The 21,770-nt window shown below is 56.0% G+C and overlaps 1 protein-coding gene across 2 annotated transcripts; it reads right to left on the bottom strand.

The window, feature by feature from the left end:
• Nucleotides 1-1,302: 1,302 nt before the first annotated feature.
• On the bottom strand, nt 1,303-4,635 carry PSMB9 (proteasome 20S subunit beta 9). 2 transcript variants are annotated; one of them, XM_019499142.2, is made up of 6 exons: nt 4,526-4,635; nt 3,967-4,034; nt 2,472-2,603; nt 2,251-2,380; nt 1,559-1,747; nt 1,303-1,481 (listed from the first exon to the last, which is right to left on the bottom strand). In XM_019499142.2, exons 1-6 carry the CDS (start codon nt 4,574-4,576, stop codon nt 1,476-1,478), a joined length of 576 nt encoding a protein of 191 aa, XP_019354687.1. In that variant the 5' UTR covers nt 4,577-4,635; the 3' UTR covers nt 1,303-1,475. The 2 variants fall into 2 exon arrangements, with proteins under 2 accessions (XP_019354687.1, XP_014456281.1); XM_014600795.2 differs by having other exon boundaries at nt 1,606-1,747.
• Between the last annotated feature and the right edge of the window lie 17,135 nt (nt 4,636-21,770).

Below are 21,770 nucleotides of genomic sequence, written 5' to 3'. Positions count from 1 at the left end.
GCACACACCAAGGCCCAGGCCGCCCCCCATGACCCAGGCTACCCCCTGCCATGGACTGGTTAAAATCCCTCTGTGGGACAGATCTGGCTTGTGGGCCATATTTTGTTCTAGCTTTAACCTGAACCCTAAGCCTGGCCCTAGCCCTAGCCCCAACCCCAGGTCTAAGTGCAAGTGATGGTCCTTTGTCCTACCTCCACTCCTGTAGGTCCATGCTTTTCACTACCCTAACCCAACCCCCTGGGCTGTGGGGGCTTCTGTTGGGTGTCCCACCCACCCAGGTTATGTAGGGACCCCTCCCTCCTGCTCTGGTGCCAGCCTGTGTTGGGACAGGTGATGCCTGCTGGAGCCTGTGCCAGCCCAGGGGCTCAGTCACCCTGTGACCATGTGCCTGCACTGGAAATACCAGGAAAATAGGCGTGGCCAGTCAGGGACTCTGCCACTTCCCAGAAACCCTGAGAGAGGAGGGAAAGCACTGCCCGGGGTGGCAAAGGGAGCTGCTGCCTCAGCAGGACCTGCCAGAGGTGACTACTGGCCCAGAGGAAAAGGCCCTGACCAGGTGATGGGACCCAGCACTGCGAGCCTGTCCATGGCAGCGGGGGGACCCAGCCTCTTCCCTGCTTGTACCCCACTGGGCCAGGCATTGGTGCAAACAGAGTGTTAATTCAGTGTTAATCACAGACCCCCTATCTCTGAGCCATGGACAGGAGCAAGCTGCCCAATAGCTGTCGTGTAACCCTTGTCCCGGTGCCAGGGGCTGTGCTCCATGGGGCACACTGGGGAGTGGGCAGGCACTGCTGAGCCCTGTTCCTTGGAGGGGGTGGATGGCGCAAGGGGGTTGAGGCCCTGCTTTCCAGTCATGGCCCCACGGCCTCTCCCCAGCAACTCATCCCCATGCCAGGGGGACTGGGGAGTATGAGCCCAATAGCAGTAGTGGTGGTGGTGAGGAAGGGTCCGCTCAGGTGGTCAATTTGTGCTCTATCCCGTGAAGGCTGCAGGGCACAAAATAGCTGCACCAGGGCGGGACCATGGACAAGATGGAGCAGGTGCTGCAGCCTGGTGTCCAGGCCAAGGGAGGGCCGGGCCATCACCACAGGCTAAATGCTGTATCACCCCTCCGGCCCATCACCCCATGCCTGGGCCAGGCCTGCTACAGGGTGGGCTAAGAGGCAGCTGTCCATAGTGCAGGGCTCGAGGGCACCAGGCTATGAATCCCTTCTGCTAACATCTCCTTGCTCAGGGCTGATTCCTGCCAGCCAGGCCCAGCCCTGGAGTCTGAGCACAGATGGGCACATGCGGCTCTGCTCCTCTTTCCAAGTTTTATTGCTGGGAGTGCCAGGCAGCGCGGGACAGAGGTCACTCGTCGTAGAACTTGGGGATGTCGTCGCCCAGGAACACCTGCTCCTCCGCGCCTGCCTTGGTGATGGTCACGAGATAGATGACCCCCCCACTGGAGCCGTCCCGGCTCATGGCCAGGGCTATGGCTGGGGGGAGAGGGAGGGAAATGAAGGGTCAGTTAACCACCCCCTTGGAGGAGGAGGACTCCTGCCTCTTCACTTACCCCACACCCTGAGCCAGGCCACAGTAACCCGTGGCCAGAGCAGGTACCGTTCTTGGTGAACTGCTGACACTCCTCAAGCTTCATCCCTGGCTTGTAGGCAGCATCCACATAGCCATAGATGTAGGTGCTGCCAGAGCCCCCGATGGCAAAGGGCTGGCGGGTCAGCATGCCCCCCAGCGTGCCGTACACCTGTGGGAGAAGTGAGAGGTGACTCCAGTCTATCTGCAGCCAGTAGCACAGCATCAGGGACTCAGCCACAGTCACAGCTACCCTTGTGCCCGACATGCCGAGTGCCTGGGCCCAGCTCTGGCAGGTGTCTTGGATCCGCCTCCCAGCCCTTGAGGTCTTGCTTCCAGCTGCCAGCTGCTGCCCAGGTGTGGGGCGCTGGGAGAGCGATGTTGGGGGGGAGGGGATGGATCATGGATGTGTCAGCAGGGAGGGAGTCTGTGCCCAGCCCTGCTGGCTGACCCAGGGCTTAGCCTTGCCCCTCTCTGGGCTCAGGTCTCTCACCATCCCCTCTATTTTGCTGCTCTGCAGAACTGCAAAGAACTGGGGAGGGACCATGTGCGCACAACAGAGGCCCTGATCCCAGTCTGCGCAGCTTCTGGTCACGCATGGGCCCAATCCCATCTGGGGGTCTGAGCTGCACCGAGACTCCTCCACGCACCCCCTCAGCCCTGTCCCAGCCTCACCTGCCCTCCCTTCCTGTGGTCCCAACCGGCTACCATGAGATGGGCTGAGAGCTCTTCTTTGTACTTGTAGCTGATGCCCCTCACCAGGGTGGCAGCTGCCAGGACCAGAGGTGGATCATCCATGTCCATGCTGCGGGGGGAAGGCACCAGAGCTGGAATGGGGCAACAGGGGTACATGGATCCCATCCTGCTGGGTCCAGCCCTGCTCTGCCCACCCCTACCTGTGCAGCTCCAGGTGGTAATGCACCATGTCAGCGATGGCCTGAGCGTCGGCCGCGGAGCCGGAGAGGGCACAGTAGATGCGCTTGTGTAGTGGAGCCAGCTTGTCAAAGACCCGGTTCACCACAGCCTCCCTGGGGAGAGACCCGGGCAAACATGAGTGCAAACGCCCCCAGCCCCAGCCTGGCCTGCCCCCAGATGAGCTCTGTAATAACACTCAGAGCCTGTCCTCACCCCCCAAAACCTTGGCACCCACCTTTCCTAGAGCGCATCCCAATGCCCCCTTCTCTGGCGCAGTCTGTCCCCCAGACCCTCCCTCCCTCCAAAGGAAATGCCCAGTTCCCAGCTCTGAAACAAAATTCAGGAACTGCCTTTCTTTTGTATTTCCCTTAGGTGGGGGAAAAATATAAGCACCTGCTCCCAGGACTTGGTCCTTGCTCTCCCCTGAATGACACCTGGAAGCAGGACACTCCCCCCCCCCAACCCCCAAAACTTGAGAAACTACCATTCTTGCACCCCGTGGGGTGGGACCGGGGGAGGAGCACAGCAGTGCTGGGGCTATTCCGCCCCTGGGAGGAGGCGGGTGAGCTCAGCAGCCGGCGGGATCGGCCCCGACCAAGGTGGCATTGGTGGGAGGAATGACCAGCCCGGTGCCCCTGAGCCGCACGTCACAGACAGCTTTCTCCCACCCCCTGCAGAAGGCAGGTGACAGGGTGGAGGGGGCCATCTAGCATATAGCCCATGGTGACGGCCTGGCCCTCCCTGGCTCTGGAGATCAGGCTACAGCCCCTGCTCCATCTTGTCCATGGTCCTGCTCTGGCACCAGCAGCCATTTTGTGGAGGTCTCCGGGGGACAGGATACAAAATGGCTGCCTGAGGGGCCCCACCACCCCTGCCATTGGCCTCACGCCCTCCAGCCCCCCGGCATGGGGACGGACCGCTGCGGACAGGCTGTGGCCGGAGAGCAGGGCCTCAAGCCCCTCGCCCTGCCTGCGCCCTCTGGGGCCAGGGCTCATCCATGCCCACCAGCTCCCCTCGGTGCCCCGCGGCCCGTGGCCCTTCCACGGAGAGCCGTCTCGGCAGCACGAAATCCGAGTCCCGCTTTCCCGGGCTGCAATCCAGGACGAGGCTGACTCCAGCCCGCGCCCTGTGCCCCGCGCCCCGTGTCCTGCGCCCGGCCTGTGCTCCGCCTTGCCCAGACCGACACCGCAGCCCGCTTCCCCGGAGCGCCCGTCGTGTCTGAGCCCGGCCGTGCCGCGTGCCCGAGTGGACGGCAGCGCTCCCGCTGCGCCGGGCGGGACGCACTCGGCCCCGCGCACTGCCGGGGTGCTGCTGCCTGCCATGGGCGCCAACACGCCTGGGCAGCCCCAGACTGCACATGGGGCGCCCTGCCAGGCCCTGCAGCCTGCGGGCACCAGGGTGTTGGCACCGCAGCACCCCCCGCCCTCCCCTGTCCCCCCGTCCCACTGCCCCGGCCATGCCCGGCAGGGCACTTACCCGGCCGACACGCGGGAGTCGGAGCCCACCACGACCCCGCCGGCGAACTCCACCGCCATGATGGTCGTCTGGGGAAGGATGGGCCGGGCCGGGGTCAGGGCAGGGGGCTCTGCCCGGCCCGGCCCGGCCCGGCCGGGGAGGGGAGGGGAGGGGAGGGGAGCGGGGTGCGGTGGGATGGGGTGGCCCCGTGGGCATGTCCCGCCCCGCCCCCCCCACGCGCTGCCCAGGGGCCGGGCCGGGCCGCGGGGGGCGGGGGGCCGCGGGCGGCTGGTGCTGGACAGCGCCCGGGCCCGGGCCGCGCGGGCCGAGGCCCCCGGCCCCCCCGCTGCCGCCCGGGAAGGGAAAGCGAAAGCGACGGCGGCGGGGCCGCGCGGGGAGCTGGGGCGGGACGCGACGGGACGGGACGGGACGGACCGACAGACCCGCGTCCCCCGCAGCGCCCCGCGCCCGCAGCTCCCGGGGGGGGGGTGCCCCGTGGGGAGGGGGGGAGGGGGCTCCCCTGGCAGGTGAAGCAGCACCCCCCCGCCCCCCCCCCCGGCCCATCCCGGCCCCTACTCACCCCGGTGCGGACCTCCGCGCCCGCCCCGCACGGCGCCCCGCAGCCGGCCATGGTGCGGCCGGGCCGGGCCGGCAGAGCCGAGCTAGCGCTGGCTGGACAGCGCCGCGCACCGCCCGCCCCGCCCCGCCCCGCCCCGCCCCGCCCCCGGAGCGAGCAACCTGCGGGCTTGGCCCTGCCCCACACCCCGTGACGCGGGGAGGCTCCACGCGGCGGGGGGTGGGGACGGGGCGGGACACGCGTGGGCTCGGGGCCGCGGCCCTCCTTCCCCGCGCGGGCCGTCTAGCTGCTCCGGGCCGCGCCGTCGGCCGGCCGCGGGCTCCGGGGACACGAGCCCCAGCGGAGACTGGCCCAGGCCGGCGGCCCGCCCGCTGCCCGGCTCCACACAACACGACACGACACGACACGACACGACCCTCCCGGCCCCGCGGGCTGCCCTCGGGCTCTGCCACAGGGGTGGGGCTGGGAGAAGGGACCGAGCCCTGCCCCCGCTGCGGCAGAAGGTGCCCAGCGCCCCGCCGTGCCCGCCACGTCCCCCGCAGTGCCCGGGGCCCCACTCAACTCCCCCCCCCCACCCCACCCCAGGACAAACGGGAGCGAGACACATGCCATTTAAAAGACAAACGTGGGGTCGGGTATTGTAAATGGAGACATTTTATCTTCTGTGCCTAGCAGCGGTACTTACAACTCAAACACGAACTTTCCCACGTGCCCTATTCTTCACTTGGCAGACCAGGCTCTTTGGGTGAATCTGATCTCTTTTATTAGACCAACTTAAATATTTGGGACAGCAATTCTTAGCAAGCTTTCAGTTTAGAAACCCTTTGCCAGGCTGAGGATGGGATGATGAATTCACTCCATCCCAGAAGAGCGCACACCAGCTGCAGAGGCTTCCTCAGCCTGGTGGAGGGGTTTTTAAACCCAAAACGTTGGTAAGAAATGTTTTTCCCAACTATTTGAGTTGGTCTAATAAAAGACATTAGATTCATCCGAAGAACCTTGTCTGCCGGTGTCCTTAGACCAACACAACTACTACAACCTACACCCTTATTCGTCACTCATTTTTTAAGTTTGCCTTCTTTTCCAGCAGAGAAGCTGCATCTCGGCAGCGACTGTGAGGCATGAAATAAGAAATAAAAGCAGCCGCGTTGGCTTCGATGTAAAGGTGAAAGCCACAGGGGTCAGTCAGTCTCTCCCGCCACTCAAGCCTCGGCCCCCTCCCCCCTGTGCAGGGTCACTCACGCTTGTCCAGGGCACTCTCAGGGATCCAACGTCCAGGCTCACGTGCTCCACATAGCAGGTGTGGTTGTGGTTGCTGTTGGGGTCGATCTCTATTCTGGCCCAGGTCTGGTAGGTCTATCTGCACTGGGAATGCCCCCCCTGGCCCTGCTGTAACCCACCAGACCCCCACGTTGTGCTCAGAGCTGGGAGAGAAGCCAGGTGTCCTGCCTCCCAGCGCCCCTATTCCAAGCTCCCTGACCTGCTGCGTCCCACCACTAGAATACAACCCAGGGGTCCAGGACAGCTGCAGCAGCAGGAGGGGTCCTGTCTTCACACAAACACCACTGCCAGCAGACTGGCATTTTCCTGGCACTCAGGGACCTTGGAGCATGTGTCCAGTCTGGGTGCAGGACGTGGCTGGGCTGCAGCCAGCAGGAGGCTCAGAACAGGCCTCACCAGGGTGGGATGAGGTGGGACAGGTGTGCTGCCTAGAGAGAGCTCCAGTCCCCAGCACCTCCTACTGCCCCCAGCCCTACTCTGTGTCCAGCCCCAGCCCCAGCCCTGCCCCAGAGAGAAGCCTCCAAACAGGATGGGGAGAGAGAAAACCAAGAGTGCATATACTGACATAGCCCCAAGCTGCCAGATGTGCATGCTTATTCTCTAAAGAAGATTTTACAATCTTAAACTTTCTCCACCCAGCCCTACCACACCACACCCCTCCCCACCCACAAACAGAAGGAAAGGAAAAGGGAAAGGAGGAAAGAAGGTTGTGTCCATCGGACCTGAGATCAGTGCAAAATGTCAGAGCATCTGGGGCTGCCCCTGCCCAGCTGAGGCCTCCTCTGCACACCCAGCACCAAGCAGTTGATGCCCCGGTGGAGTCTGGCATCCAGAACATCAGGGGGTGCTCAGCCACCTGGGCATCAGTTATAATAAAAACAGCTCCCTTTATCCTGGTTTGGCCCATGCCCTGATGGTGCTACTGATACACGTCTCCCTGTGGACACAGCCTTGTCCTGGTGTCACTCCCAGGATGCAGAGAGCAGGCGCTGTGCGCTGGGCAAACCAGAGCAGCAAACAGAGAGAAGGGGGCTCCAGGGCACTGATTTGGTGCAAGTCCTGCTCATTTCCCTGCTCTAAGACTCCTCTCCAAGAGCACCTTACCTCTGCCTTTTTTTTTCTTTTGCTACAAACAAGCAATGTTCAGAACCCACAACAAGCAATGCCCACAACTCCCCCTGCCTCCACCCTGCCCACCCACAGCCAAGCATCTTTAATGTCACACATGAGCTATTTGCTGTCTCAGAGCAAGGCACTTTGATTTTGCAAAATCATGCCTAAAGTGAAATGCTTGGAAGGAGAGAATGGGCTGCAGCACTTGCTCTGTGCTGCTCTCTCTCCTTTTCTGTGGCCCCTTGGGAAGTGGTGCAGGTTCCTCCCGGCTTCGTTCAGCTGTGGGAATGAGACATGGGAGATGTAGCAGGTTGGGGTGTGTAGATACCTTTAAAAGTGTTATGTACAAGTTGTTACACTTGCCCAGCAGAGAGAGGAGGAAACCAGGGCTCTCTGAATAAACAGGCTTTATTGTTGTATAAGTTTAACTCCTTGGTCTTTGGAGAACAACATATGGTACCAGGAGGGAGGTGTGAAGAAAGATAGAAAAATGAACCTTCTTAGACTTCCAGGGGAGATAAAGCTGTCCAGCGATGCAGCAGAAAACGGGAAGAAATTTAAGCAGAGCTTCACCATACATAGGATGGCCAGTGGAGCTGCAGAGAAGCAAGATCTTCTCAAGGTAGCTATTTTTTTTTTTTTTAATATAGCAGGCCCAGAAGTTCTGTCTCTTTATAAGAGCCTACAACTGTCAGAAGAACAGAAAAGCTATGGCAAATGAACAAAAAAGTTTGAGCAATACTGTATATTGTAACAGGTCAGGATCCCAGGGGTGGCCATGATGTCCTTTGGTGGCTCCGCGACTGTGCCCTGCTCCGCCCCTAGGGTGCCCTTCTATCTCGCCCACCGCACCTTGACGTTATATAACTAAATAGGGAAGCTGCCCATGGCCCTTTGCAAGGCCTCAGTCCCACTGGTAACAGGTTCCTGGCTGGACCTCTACAGTCACAGGCCTTTGGCTGGGCCACTGCAGTCAACTGTACCCAAAGCCTTGAGGGCTAATTGCATGGCTCCAAAACCTCCCTTTTACCATGCCCCATGCCTTGCAGGTGTTACAGGTATGTTGCCCCCTGTTGGGGCTTCAGCCTCCTCAGCCTCTGCCCCTTTTCTCTAGCTAGGCCTTCTAGCCTAGACCCACTGAACCAGATCTGGCTTTGAGGCACTAGCTTTGTTTGTCCTTTCCAGTCACCTGACCCCTGCCCCTGTCTGCCAGCCCCCTGGCCCCTCTGTGGCTGTGCCCTCACTGGTGCTGGGCTCTCCGGCCCCTCTGTGGCTGTGCCCTCACTGGCGCCAATGAGGCCTCCTCCTCGCATTATAGCCTCATCCCGGTCCACCGTATAAACACAACATAAACACAAGCCCCTGGGCTATAACATAAATAACAACCTGTAGCAACCTTCTGCCCCTATGAGAGTATAAACCTTGACTAACCCAGTATCCCAGGTTTCCCTGGACAGGAGCTCCTCCCCTTGTGGCAGCCAGAGATAGACTTCCCTGCCAGCCCCAGCCTTAGGCTTATATGTTCCCTGGGCCCTGCCTGCTTACGGTCAGCTGACCAACTAAAGGTACCTGATAGTAATTACCCATTAGCTTGTTGCCCTGGCAACCTGCAACTGTGGTGCCCTGCCTAGCCTGCAGAGCTCCCTGGCTGGGCTGCTTTTCCTCTTAAAGGAACAGAGAGTCCCAGGTTCTCTGTTACACATACCCAAACACAATGAAACCTGTGAACAGTACCATTTCCACATGAGACAGCAGAAAGAATGTGAGACAACAGAGGAATTTGTCAGTGACCTTAGACTGCTGAGCTAGACATGCAACTTTGTAGATCTAAAAGAGTCCATGATCAGAGACCAAATAGTATAGGGTACAAAGGATACAAGCCTCAGGAAAATACTGCTAGAGGGTCCTGAGCTTAATTTGGGAAAGTAAGTTAGAATGTGCCTAGTGGCTGAGATAACAAGTGCCAGGCTGCAGAAGCTGGGGGAAAAACAGAACACACTGAACAAGGCAGGATTACAAGACCACAAAACCCTAAGGCAACACATAAACAATATAGAAAGGAGGACATCACTATGAAGCAGGCAAGCATGGGCCAAAGATAATTGCTTGAAGAAACAATGGTCAGTTGCAGTTACGTTGTCCAGAGCATATGATACAATGGAAAATGCCAGACTCAGACATAGTACATGTTAATCTAATTAAAAGAGTGATTCCTATCACTGATAACATGTGGGCACTAATTGCAGAAGCTACTGCTCAGGACACCACATTGCAAAGAGTGATAACAGTAATTTGTGCTGCTTAGCCTGGAAAACATATACCTAGCCCCTACTCTCAGTTCAAGGAACAGCTCTCAGTATTGGCAATTTGTTCAAAGGCTCACAACTCATTGTTCCAGTAGTGCTAAAGAAAGACATGTTAAACAGAATACATGAGGGGCATCTAGGCACTGAAAAATGCAAAAGGAGAGCAAGGGGTGCTTTATGTTGGCCCAACATAAATAATGACATAAAAGATGCTATAAAGGTTTGTACAATGTGCCTAAAGTACAGATCAGCACAAATAAAAGAGCCCATGATGGTCTTGGAGGAGCCTGTAACTCCATGGTATCAAGTGGGTATTGACTTATTCATGCATGCGGGAAAAAAATATGTATTAGTGGTGGAGTATTCTTCTCATTCTTCTGAAATTGCATTGCTTGAAAGCACAGCAGCAGCCCATGTCATAACTCACATCACATGTTTTTGTGGGATTCTACAAGTTGTGAGAACAGACAACAGACCTCAGTTCAATTGTCTTGATTTTAAAGAGTTGCAAACAAATATGGATTCTGTCACAACACTTGAAGTCCTAAATACCCATGATCCGATGGTCTGGTGGAAAATGAAGTACAAATACTGAAGAAATCATTGAAAAAAGCTACAGATTCACACACCGATGTTTACCTGTCACTCTTAAATTACAGGGCAATGCCCATGAAATATGGATTGTCCCCATCACAGATGTTGTTTAACAAGAAACTCAAAACCAGCCTGCCAAATCTTGTGGATGGTGCTCATCAGAGTGAAAAACAAAACATGAAAACATTTAAAAAAATCATCAAACCCAAACAAAAACAGTACTGTGACAGGGGTTCCAGGGAGTTACCACAAGCGCACAACAAAGATATGGTGCTTATTTCAGCTGGACAAATGTGGAAACAAAAAGCACTAGTTTCCCATCAAGTGGTCCCAGATCCTACAAAGTAGTCACACTAGAAGGACAGGTGTTAAGAAGGAACAGAAGGACACTTGCAGCTTATAAAGGGGAAAATAGAAGCAGCATCAGAAGCAGCATCATGAGATTCACCAAAGGAAACAGAGCTAACAACAGAGTTAACATGCAAGCAAGAAGAAACTACAAAGAAGATTGAAAAATGACAAATAAAGTAGAGACATCTGAACAAGGAAACTAGAGAATTGAACCAATAAGGATTGAGAATGCAGAGAATTTGAGAAAATCACTTAGAGCTAAAAAGCCAACACCAAGACTGACAGAGACCTGTTAAAATGTGCTTTAACTATGGGTTGAACTAAACTTCCAATGTTAGTATTATACGGAGACACCTTACATGTAAAGGGAGAAGATGCATGGATACTTTTAAGCAAGCTTTCGGGTGGATACTTTTAAGAGTGTTATGTATAAGTTAGCAGCGGTACAGGTTGTAGCCATGTTGGTCTAAGGACATTGGCAGACAAGGCTCTTTGGGTAGATCTGATGTCTTTCATTAGACCAACTCAAATAGTTGGAAAAATTCTTCTTTGCAAACTTTCGGATACAAGTACCCTTAGTTAGGCTGAGGAAGTCTCTGCAGTTGGTCTGTGCTCTTCCTTGATTCTTTATCACTCCATCCAGGAAGGTTACACAGCAACTGCAGATGCTTCCTCAGCCTGTCAAATGGTGTTTGTGCCCAAAAGCTTGCAAAGAATTTTTCCAACTATTTGAGTTGGTCTAAGAAAAGATATTGGATTTACCCAAATAATCTTTTCTGCCTAAGTATATGTTATTAAACTAGCCCAGCAGAGAGAGGAGGGAACCGTATTGGACCAGCAGAGGGGCAGGCTAAGAGGGCTCTCTGAATAAGCAAACTTTATTGTTCTGTAAGCTTAACTTCTTGGTCTTTTGAGAACAGCACATCGGGCAGGTACTGAGCCGGCTTCGGCTCCAGCCTGGGTCACTCCCTGCACTGAGGGGGAGGAGATAGCTCTCCCCAACACACCTCCCACTGATGGTCAGTGCTGCACTAGCTTTGCTCCTGGCAGTGCCTTGGTTGTATCCCCGTCCCTGGACCTGCCTGGGATGGCAATGGACACTTCCACTCTCCACAGGCAACTGGTGAGAGGAGCATGAGAGGGGGGCATTCCCCCTCCCCCCCCGAGATTGGCCCCCAATACTGCTCAGGATGGGACAGTTTTTTGGTTGTGCAGGCTGGTGGCATGTTGGGGGGGAGGGGGGACACTAAGCCACAGCACAGAAGTGTAGGAGTGGATATGGGGCTTTTGGCCCACCCCTGGGCCCACCCACAAATTGTGCCCCTCCAGACACAGGGGGCACCTGTCACCCCTGACTCTGCCCCTCTCCCCCTAGGAGGAGAGGGGCTGGTGCAGACCCAGCTACACGGTGCTCCGGGCACTCAGCCCTAAGGACCATCTGATCTGGGGTGTCCCCCCCAACCAAGGGACCTGCTCTGGGCCAGGATGGGACAGGCCGTGGCTCTGATTTGGGCTGGCTGTTGCTTTGGATAGACTCAAAGCAAGGGAGGCACAGGCCACTCCAGGGTGCCACCAAGGCTCCGGGTGAATGGCAGGCTCTCCCCACTTCTGGTCCTGGACCTGGCCAGCTCTCTCTGACTCTCACTGTAGAGGTGCAGGAGGCTGTGGACCTCGCCACAGAAGCAGCCCTGCAGCAGCTTGTGGACACAGTTCTTGTTTTCCCAGAGCTTGGGCGAGGCTGCTTGCATCCAGGGCCTGCTTGCATATGCTGGGCCTTGCTGTCATACCCCACAAGGAGCTCCTGTCCACATAGCCCTGCATAGTGAACTTGGGCAGGCCCAGGCCAGATTTCGACACTGCCGACAGGAGGTACTGCAGAGTGTAAAGAGCTACCGAGGCTGGGGATGGGGGGAAAGAACAGTCAGTCAGTCCCAGAGGGACTTTGCCATCCAGCCTCCATCTCACACTGTGCCGTGGGACTGGTCAGGATGGTCCTAGCTCTCCATAGCAACCAAGGGATGATCCACAGGGCCAAGGAGCAGCTCAGCTTGTGGCACAGAGAAGCATGGGTTGAGGCGTGGGCTGAGGCAGTGGCTGGCATAGGAACAGGCACCCTGACAGCCAAGGAGGCTCAAACAAGGACAGCAGAAAGCAGAGAGAAAAGCAGAGTGAGAAATAAGTCACAAACCAGCTTCACCCTTCCCAAGATCACCTCTCATTCACAGGGAGTCAAAGGGGAACAGAACAAGAAGGCTCATTTATACCTTTCCCCCTCTCTCTTCCTGGCTCCAAATCAAAAAGGCAACAGCCTTTTTCAAATGTCTGTGCAGAGCCAGCAGCGAGGAGAAGAGGAGTAGGAGGAAAGATACACCCTCATCTAGCAGCAATCAGCTATACACGTGGAACCGTTGCAGCAGGATTTGCCTCCCTGCAATTGGACTGATTAGTCACCAGTGGGCCTGCAACCGGCATGGGCATGGGCAACTGGTGCCTCCAGAGTGGGGGGGAACTGGGGGGGGGAGTCCCCCTGCGACCGACCCAGCTGACCTGCAACTGGCAGCAGTGTGCCACTGGCACTTCTGGGTTGGCAGGATTGGCTGCGGGGGTACTGCTTCTTCTGATGCACTCCCTGGCCGGCACTGTCAGGAGGGGCACCAGTGCTCCCGCCTGCCACCCCCTGCCCAGGAACGCTGCTGTCAGGGGGTGCAACAGTGTGCGCTACCATGCACTCCCTACGCATCACCGCTGGGTGTGGGCAATTACTTTCCTAATATCTTCATCTTCAAAGAACTACCGAAGAGAGACAGACTTCCCCAAAGCTGGCATCTTGTGGTACTTTGAACTTTAACATTAAAGATTTGCCTTGAGCTGGGAACCGAGACTCTGCCTGCTTCCCCCTGTTCCACACTAGGCCCACTGGGGCTGAGGTTACAGGTATCCGGGGCCAGAACAGAGCAACAAAGCCCAGATCGTGACATCTGCAGAAATCAAGTGCAGTGCCTCTCTCCTACAGCACAGCCCTCCCCTGCCCACATGCCCTGGTTGAAGATGCCCAGATTCAGCTAATCTGAACCTGCATAAAGGAGGCTTCATCCCATGTGAAGAGACTCCAGAGGAAACTCAAGCTTACAGAACCGGTTCCTAACTGGAAGTAAAGGAGTTGATTCTCCCTCACCCCAGACTGCATTTGAGCTACAAGCTGCCTGCTATTACAGTATCCAAAGGCCCCTTGTAGGTGAAGCCTGATGGATCCAACAGCATTAGATCAATTATTGCCACCCATATCAGTATTGCCAGGACCAGATGCGCAAAAATGGTAAGTCCGACTCCCCCTGGCTTTAAAAAAAGTTGGCAAACACGTGCATGTCTTACCACCTCAACACGGGACAACAAGCATCAGTGGCTGGACTTATCCTGTGAGCACTGGGAATGCTGGATGGCCTCCCCACAGCAGGGTGTCCATGATGGCCTGGCAGAGGATACAAGTAACATCCTTTGGGAGAAACATTTTGTGGGACAAACATCACTAAAATTCTCCTCCCAAGACAAATCCTGGAGACCTGCCTTCCCTCCATAAGGAGCACAGACTGCCATTCTCTTTGCCTCTCTCCCTCTCTTCACGGAGATAAAATCCCTTCAGACTTTGCCACCTTTGTAGAACTCGTCTACATCCCTGCACCTCCTTTCTCCACGAAACAGGGCATTCAGTGCCCTGCACATTTGACCCACTTGTGCCCAACCTATTTGTAATCCTTCGGATAATGCTAAAAGGGCCAGGCTCCAATTTGGGGGGTTTGGGGCTCAAGACCTCCACCCAGAAACCTGGGAAAGTTGATACTACTGGGTTCCTAAAGGAACAAAGGAATAATAAAAAAAGAACGAATCCTAATCTAATTCCCCTTTAAAATCCCCAGCTTGTATAACCCCAAACAGCCAATACCCAGCACTCCCCCAGTAACAGTCCCTAAATGTCCATGGTCCCTTTAGACATTAATGACCGTGACTATCAAATACCCTTAAACGTGAATTAACCTCAATGACCAGCTGTTGAACATATCAGACACTTCCAGGATAAACCTAGCAACAGTGAACATGTGCCTCATCCGACCTGGGGGGCTGCATTTGTAGCAGTCATTCCCCACTCCCCCCCAGGCTGTCACACCAGGCCCAGCCCAGCCTGGGGCTAAAGGGGCTCCTTCCTCCCGCCCCAGTCCCTGCCACCTCACACAGCCCTGGAGCCCAGCTGCTTGGCCTGGGGGTGAGGGGCCAACACCTTTGCCCCCAACATGGGATCTGGCCCCCCACCCTGCCTATGGGTGCATCAGACTCTGGTTTGGGTCTCCCTGCTCCCACTCCCCAGGCTGTCACCTCATGGGGCAGGAGGGAAACAGCTGTCCTGATGTACTGGGGAGGAGGGGGCACAAGGGGTTGGTTCATCACCCCCTTCCCAATGATCCCACTTCCCCACTGCACCCCCAGCCCCCCAATTCTCCCTAAGCCCTGCACCACTGACAGCTACCTCTTGGTCCCCCTGCAACAGGCCTGGCCTGAGCAGGGGGGTGATGGGGTGGATGGGCCATATAGTTTATAGCCCACAGTGACAGCCAGGTCCTCCCTGGCTCTGGAGACCAGGCCTTGGCCCCTGGTCCATCCTCACCTAACCTGGAGGGAAGCTGAGGGGAATCCATCACACGGGGGAGAAGGACGGGGGGTGTGGGAGGCAAGGGGCATGTTCTGCCTCTGATCCACGGAGGAGGCCAGGCTGGGAGGGGTCTGGTAGCTCCACTGCAGTCTTCAGGGACAGACCCTTCCCCACGCCTCTTGCCCAGGGTAGGGGGGGCGGGGGATGAGGGGCTGGAAGGCATGACCTCTCTGGCCCCTTTCCAATCACCAGCTGGAGGTGGTCAGGGCCAGGAGCAGAGATGCCCCCTAACCCAGAGCTCCTTGTGGGGCTGCGGCTGCCTTGGGCTGTGCTGCCCACCCCCACTCCGGGGCTCTCAGTGTCTCCATTCAAGTGTCCTCTCCTTTCCTATGCTGTGTGGTGCCCTTGAAGGTCCTGGCCCCTCCAGTCATGGTAGAAGCAAGACACAGAGACCCCATCCCCATGTGCAAGGAAGGTGGGGGCTGCCCCCTTCCAGGGCACTGGTGAGAGACCTGGTGTCAGGCACCAGGAAAGCCAGGCAAGGGGGCCAGGTCCTCCCCTCCCCGTGCCAGCTGCAAGAGCTGGCTGGAGCCCACTGCCCTGCCCTTCCCCAGCCCACACAGGGGAGGGAGCCTGCCTGGCCCTGTGCTCCCTGAAAGGGGATGGGCATCTCCTCCTGCTGCAGACTTCTCTTCCTGCCTTCCCTCACACACCCACACCCTTCCTGAAGCCCCTTTGCCGTGGGCGGGTGCTTTCTCCTTTTCCCTGCCTGTTCCCCATGCCCCTACCATCTCCCACCCCTCAGTGCTGCTTGCAAAATCTTCTGCAACCCACCTCCCTGGGGCTGCTGTCCCTTGTGCCCTGTGCTCTGATGGTGCTTTCATGCTCCGCTCTCAGCCAGACACAGACCATTGCTTCTAGGGGGAGCTGAGCAAGCAGAGGCCAGGACTGTGGGCAAAATGGGGAGGGGGCTCAGAGAAAAGGTGGTGGCATAAGAGTCAAGGAGATGGGATTGATGTGGGGAGATCAGATTGGGGGAGGAGAAGTTGGTTGTAGGGTCAGAGGGGTCCTGGTATGGGGAAGGAGTGCAGTAAAGGGGATGCTGGTCCCTAAAGAATCTGGTGTGGGCACCAGGGGTGAGAGCAAGGTGGAAGGGTCTTGGAGGGGAATAAAGGGACCAGGTGATGGGAGGGGGTGTTGGAGGGTAGAGAGAAAGGGACAAGAGGAGAAAGGGAGGATGGAGGTAGGAGGAGGCCAAAGGGGGAGTTGAGAATCCCCGGGGAGAAGGACCGAACCGCTCCGGGTGTGTGAGGGCCATGTTGGGGCAGTGACCATGAAGACTCGGACATCCGTGCAGTAGGAGCTGTGGGGTGAAGGGACCAGGACCAGTCACCTTCTTGGGTGCAGGGCAAAGGTTGGGCTGAATGGGGCACAGCCCTGGGAAGCATCTCTGGGGCTGCAGAGTCCAGTCCCTGCTCTCTGAGCAGCTGCAGTATCCACTGCTTGGGCTCTGTTCCCACTAGTTCTGCTGCTCTGCCAGTCCTGTATTGCTCTTGCAAGGAGAAACACTGCTCTGCTTTCCAACCTGGACTCGCCCTGGCTGGTTCCACATTGCCCCTTGCTCTGCTGACCTTGCCCTTTCCTTTCCAGGGGCTCATTCCCACCCCTTCTCCCCAGCCCTGGGCTCCTGGGTTCCTAGGATGCGCGTGGGCCACAGTTCTGCCCCCTCAGCCCTGTTCTCTGTGAACGGAGCCCCCAAGCTGTCCCAGAGCTACCCCCGTCATGAAGTTATCTCTGCCTCTGCTCAGCCTGGCAGCCCTTGGCAGCACCTGCTCTCTGGGCCCAGGGCCTGGGTGTGTGTATGTGTTTCATGGTGTCACACTCTCAAGTTCATGTGCGGCTGTGAGCTTGGTGAAGATAGCTGCACTGGAGGCTACATGAAGTTTGGCTACAACGGGGGAGACTTCACCAGCTATGACCTGAAAAGGTGCATCTGTGTAGCAGTCTCAACACAGGCCCAGGTCACCCAGCACAGGTGGAATGAGGATAAGACCCACCTTCATATTGCAAGAGGCTATCTGCAGGAGACCTTCATTGAGTGGCTGTGGAAGTACCTGCAGCATGGGAAGGCATCACTGCAGAGCAGTGAGTCCTGGTGTCACCCACCCAGGGCAGCACTGACCAGGGCACGCCTTGGGGAATGCCCACCTCATCCCTCTGTGTCTGAGGTGGCAAGCATTGCAACTCAGTCCAGCCAATGGGCAAAACCCCAGTGCTGCCATGGGATTCAGTGTGCCTTGTCCTTGCCCTGGTCAGCCCCCGCCCCAGCTGGGAAGAGCACATGGGGTGTCTGTACCCTGCCCATGTGTCTGAGAACCAGAGATCTGCTGTATTGTTGTATTGGATCCTGTTCCTGCAGCCCCGAGCCCAGTGCTACTGTGTTTCCTGTCCCCTGTGCTCCTGTCCCGACACTGTCTGCTCCTGTCTGAAATAACCAGTGGAGGCAGCTTTGTGTGGCCCAGTGCAGGGGCCCAGCCAGGCCTCCTGGCAGGGACTTCAGGCCCAAGGGTCCATCGGGGCAGTTGCTCTAATGGGCATCTCCTCCCTCCCAGAGCACCCCAAGGGACAGGTGAGAGAGAGGCCATCATCCTGGGACAGACTCACCAACCTGTCCTGTCGGATCCACAGCTTCTACCCCAAAGACATAGCTGTTGTCAGGGGACGCAGCCCCAGGAGACGAGCTGCTCAGGAGTCATTCCCAGTGCAGACGAGTATTACCAAACCTGGGCCACCATCAAGATTGACCCCAGCAGCAACCATCATTACACCTGCTGCATGGAGCACATGAGCCTGGATGCAGCCCTGAGAGTAGCCTGGGACAAGAGCAGGAAGAGTGAGTGACCCCCGCATGGGGAGGGAGGAGACCCTGGGCACTAGGGGAGGGAGTGGCTGACTGACCCCGCTAAGGGGTAAGGACAGCAGGGGTTGGAGGAGACACTGGGCACTGATGGGAGGAGGCACATGGCCCGTGCAGTGGTGGGGACAGGTCCGGGGATTCCCTTGCTTACAGGCCCCTTCCCTCTTTCAGAGACGGAGTCCAATCGGATGCTGATTGTGGGTGGTGTTACCGTTGTGGTGCTGGTGGTTGCTATGACGGGTGCAGCTGTTTACTTCCTCAGTAAGTGCCAGGTGAAGTCCTTGGGGCCAGTCCATGCCCAGGCCTTGGGGCAGAGTGGGGTGGGAGGGAAGCAGGCAGGGCTCTTTACTGCCGTACATGGGACCTATTGCAAGGATGGTGGATTCTCCGACTGCTTTGGGCTCCCAGGTCCATGTGTGCCAGGGTAGCAGTAGCCAGACCCCAGCACCTATGGTGACCACCTTTTTAAAATGTAAAGATGGGATACATGTCCACCCTCGCCCCACCACCCCACCCCACCTCTGCCAGCAGCATGGCCAGAAGAGAGCTGAGCAGCCCAGGGACACATGTGGGCTGCCCACTATGGACTCAGGGCTCCCCACCCTGCTGCCCTTCTTCTGGGAGCTCTGTACCAGCCCGATGCACCCTCTACCTGCCTGGCAGCTCTGGGGCTACAACTCTGTGCCACGGCTGCTCAAGCTGCTGCCAGTTGGGCAGGGGGCACTTCACCATGGTGGCACAGGGCTCCCAGGCAGAGGGCAGCAGGGTGGGGAGCCCCAGGCTTGCAGCGGGCAGCCCACATCCACCCTTGTCCTGAACAAAAATCTGGGGGTGGGGGGGGTGTGTGCCCCCCCAAGGCTCCGCCAGTGGGGAGTGCACGCAGCTGTGGGGAGCTGCCCCCCCCCCCCCCATGCCCTGCAACCCCTGGACGAGTCACTCATGGCTCTGTCCTGCTTCACACTCCGGCCCCATGCACTTGGCTGGGCGGTACCCCCAGCCCCTGCTCTACTCTCTCCCTCACAGTGGGGGCTTCAATCTGCCCCCTACTTCCTCCACCCCCCCCCCCATGGTCTTACCTGCAGGGAGCTGCTCTCCACACTGTCTAGCTGTATTCCTGGCCACCCCTACATTTTGTTTCTGCCAGCCTTCAAGGGGAAACCTTATGTATCCTGATCCCTGCAGGATGCTGAGATTCTGGGACAAATGCTGTTCTGAAGCTGTATATTTAATATCTTAGATTTCAAGCCCCTTGTGCCAGAAGTTACAGAGCCATTTTCTGAATGTCACTGTTTCTATGAATTTCTCCATTTGGTAGCCTTCTTTCTCTAACCGTGGCAATTCATGCAGGAAGGCACTGACTATATCCTCCTCATAGCCAGTGCTTCCCCTTACATCATTCCAAGGCATATTCTAACCTCTTGATGCTCAAAATTAATATGATATAAACCAAAGTTCAGCAGCAAATGAGCAGAAGGGTTGGAAAGCCCAGAGCAGCAAGACGGGTCACCAGAACAGGAGACAATGGAAAAAAGTCACTACACCCCACCCCTAGTCCTGTGTTGGGTGAGGTGGGGGAGAGTCTTGGAGTCAAGTGACTACATTTGAAATGCTAAAAGTTCAGAAACACCTAATGGAAGGCAAGGTTCTTTGAGTAGATGTCATATCTTTTATTAGGTCAACTGAGTAGTTGGGAAAAAGTTCTTGGCAAGCTTTCAGGTGCAGTTACCCTTCTTCAGGCAGAGGGAGTCTCTGCTCTTCTGAGACTCCAGGAAATGAAGGAAGCTAAAAGTGTGGCAGGATGTCATTGAAAATGTTAATAGGTAGAATTAGAAAGACAAAAGGTGAGGCAGAGAAGTGAAAGGGGTGAGGGGGAGAGGGAAAAAAGGCTGAAGGGAGACAGTGCAGTGATAGAGTAGAAGGTAGAAAAGAGGCCATCAGGCAGGTACCTGGTGAATCCGATGTCAGGCAGGTTGCAATGTGTCGTATAAAACCAATGTCTATATTGAGTCCATAGTTTTTTTGTATCCTGTAGATTCATGAAGTGAAGTTCGTAGGCTTGTCTATGACAGGTGTTTTGTAAATTCCCTTTGCAGATTAGAATTGAGAGATTGGAGAGGGAGTGATTGTCCTGATCAAGAAGTGAGCACCCGCAGGTAGTTGGGTATTCTCGTCTTTGATGGATTTTTGGTGCGCGTTCATTCTGGTGCATGGTTGTTGTTTGGTTTCTCCAACATATTTCCCCTCGGGACATTTGGTGCACTGGATGAGATATATAACACTTCTGGAGGTGCGGCCAAAACCCCAGAAACACATAATCATACTCAAGTGATTTAACCTTCAGGTAATTTAACAACCTGACTTCCACACTACCCAGATATAATTGAAACATTGTTTATGTGGCTGGACATGACAGCTAGTGGTGATGTCCCCCAGGTTTACAGATCTGGAACAATCTGGCCTTAGGAGAGTCCCCAGGTGCCAAAGAGGCACCATGTGGGATGGTCCTGAAAGGATTTCCAGCCGTAATCCCAGCCCAAAAGCCAGTTCCTTATTTGAGCCGTTATACTTAGTACAGTGGGCATGCGAGGCTGTCAGTTGGCAGCCTGGCATGGCCAAACCGTGCTTTGGGCCAGGCAGGACTATGCTCAGTCTTCTCTGGGACAGTCCCCGATGGCAGCGACATGCAGTTAGGGGTTGCCCAATAAATATTTTGCCCCATAATCCCATTCTCATCTGATCTTCATTTAGGGCTCTGTACTTGATGCAGGATAAAATTTTACATATTAATCTCTCTATATAAAATGAAATGTCTGTCTGTATGTATGCTCACTTATAACTCGAGAATGGCTGGTCCTATCTGCTCTAAACCTTCCAAAATCACTGAATACCACCCAAAGAAAATTATAGGTGGGGGTTTTTTCACTTGACCCTTTGTGGGGTTTCCACTGACTGGGATTACTTTGCTTCTCAGATAACAAACTGGCACCACCCCATTTTGGATGCAGTAAATTCATTTCAGTTGTCATTATTATATTGACGCTTGCCTTTTTTCACTCCACATTAAATATTAAAGTTTAAATATGTTGTAGTGCGTTCTTAAAAAATAAACAATATTTTTTACTTAAATATGAGGCAGTAAATTATTTAAAAATGAACAGGCAAGGTTCTTTGAGTAGGTGTGATATCTTTTATTAGACCAACTGGGTAGTTGGAAACAAGTTCTTGGCGAGCTTTTGAGCCCAGTCACACTTCTTCAGGCTTAGGGAGCCTCTGTTGGTCTGAGACTCCAAGAACAGCAGACTCCTTCTGCCTGAAGAAGGGTGACTGGGCCGAAAGTTCGCTGAGAACTTGTTTCCAACTACTCTAGTAAAAGATATCACATCTACCATGAGTGATTCCTGCCCCTGACAGTTGTGGGGCACAGTGGTGGTGGGAGCGCGGCTGTGGCGGCCGGAGCAGTGGGGTTCCCGCAGACGCCGCTTGCGCTGTCGGCAGTGGGATGGGTGGTGAGCGCCGACCAAGGGTCAGTGACCACGCGCAGCTGCTGCCAGCAGCACTGGTGGCAGCTGGCGGGGATCGCGGACTGCTTGCAGATGCTGCTGGCGGTGGCGGTGGTGGTGGCAGGGCAGCGAGCGGGGACCGCCTGCAGGCGCCAACGACACTGTCATCTTTTTGCAGGGTGTTCACCGCCATGCTCACAGGGTGCACATGCATTCGCGTGCACCCCCTACGCATTGCCCCTGCTTGATTTAATGAAAGATATCACATCTACCCAAAGAACCTGGACCACCTCTGTCCTTGGACCAACACGGCTACAACCAGCAACCCTGGAAAACAAACACCGCAGTTACAAAAATAACCGCGGGGGAGAAGGGCCCTTCAGCCAGTCAGTCAATGCAGCAGCTGACGAAATCCCCTCTCTTTAGACTGTGAAAGTCATGAGTAACACGTGTTTGCCGGGTAGGGATCCGGGCGGAAAAAGGAACAGGGAGGAAGGAAGCAAGGAGCGCTGCAGGAGCGGGCTGGGCGCGGCCCGAGCAACCT

The sequence above is a fragment of the Alligator mississippiensis genome, chromosome 11, assembly GCF_030867095.1.
Source record: "Alligator mississippiensis isolate rAllMis1 chromosome 11, rAllMis1, whole genome shotgun sequence".
In the NCBI taxonomy this organism is placed as follows: domain Eukaryota; kingdom Metazoa; phylum Chordata; order Crocodylia; family Alligatoridae; genus Alligator; species Alligator mississippiensis.
Note: the sequence above shows the minus strand (reverse complement) of the source record. Positions and strands in the feature narration are given on the sequence as shown.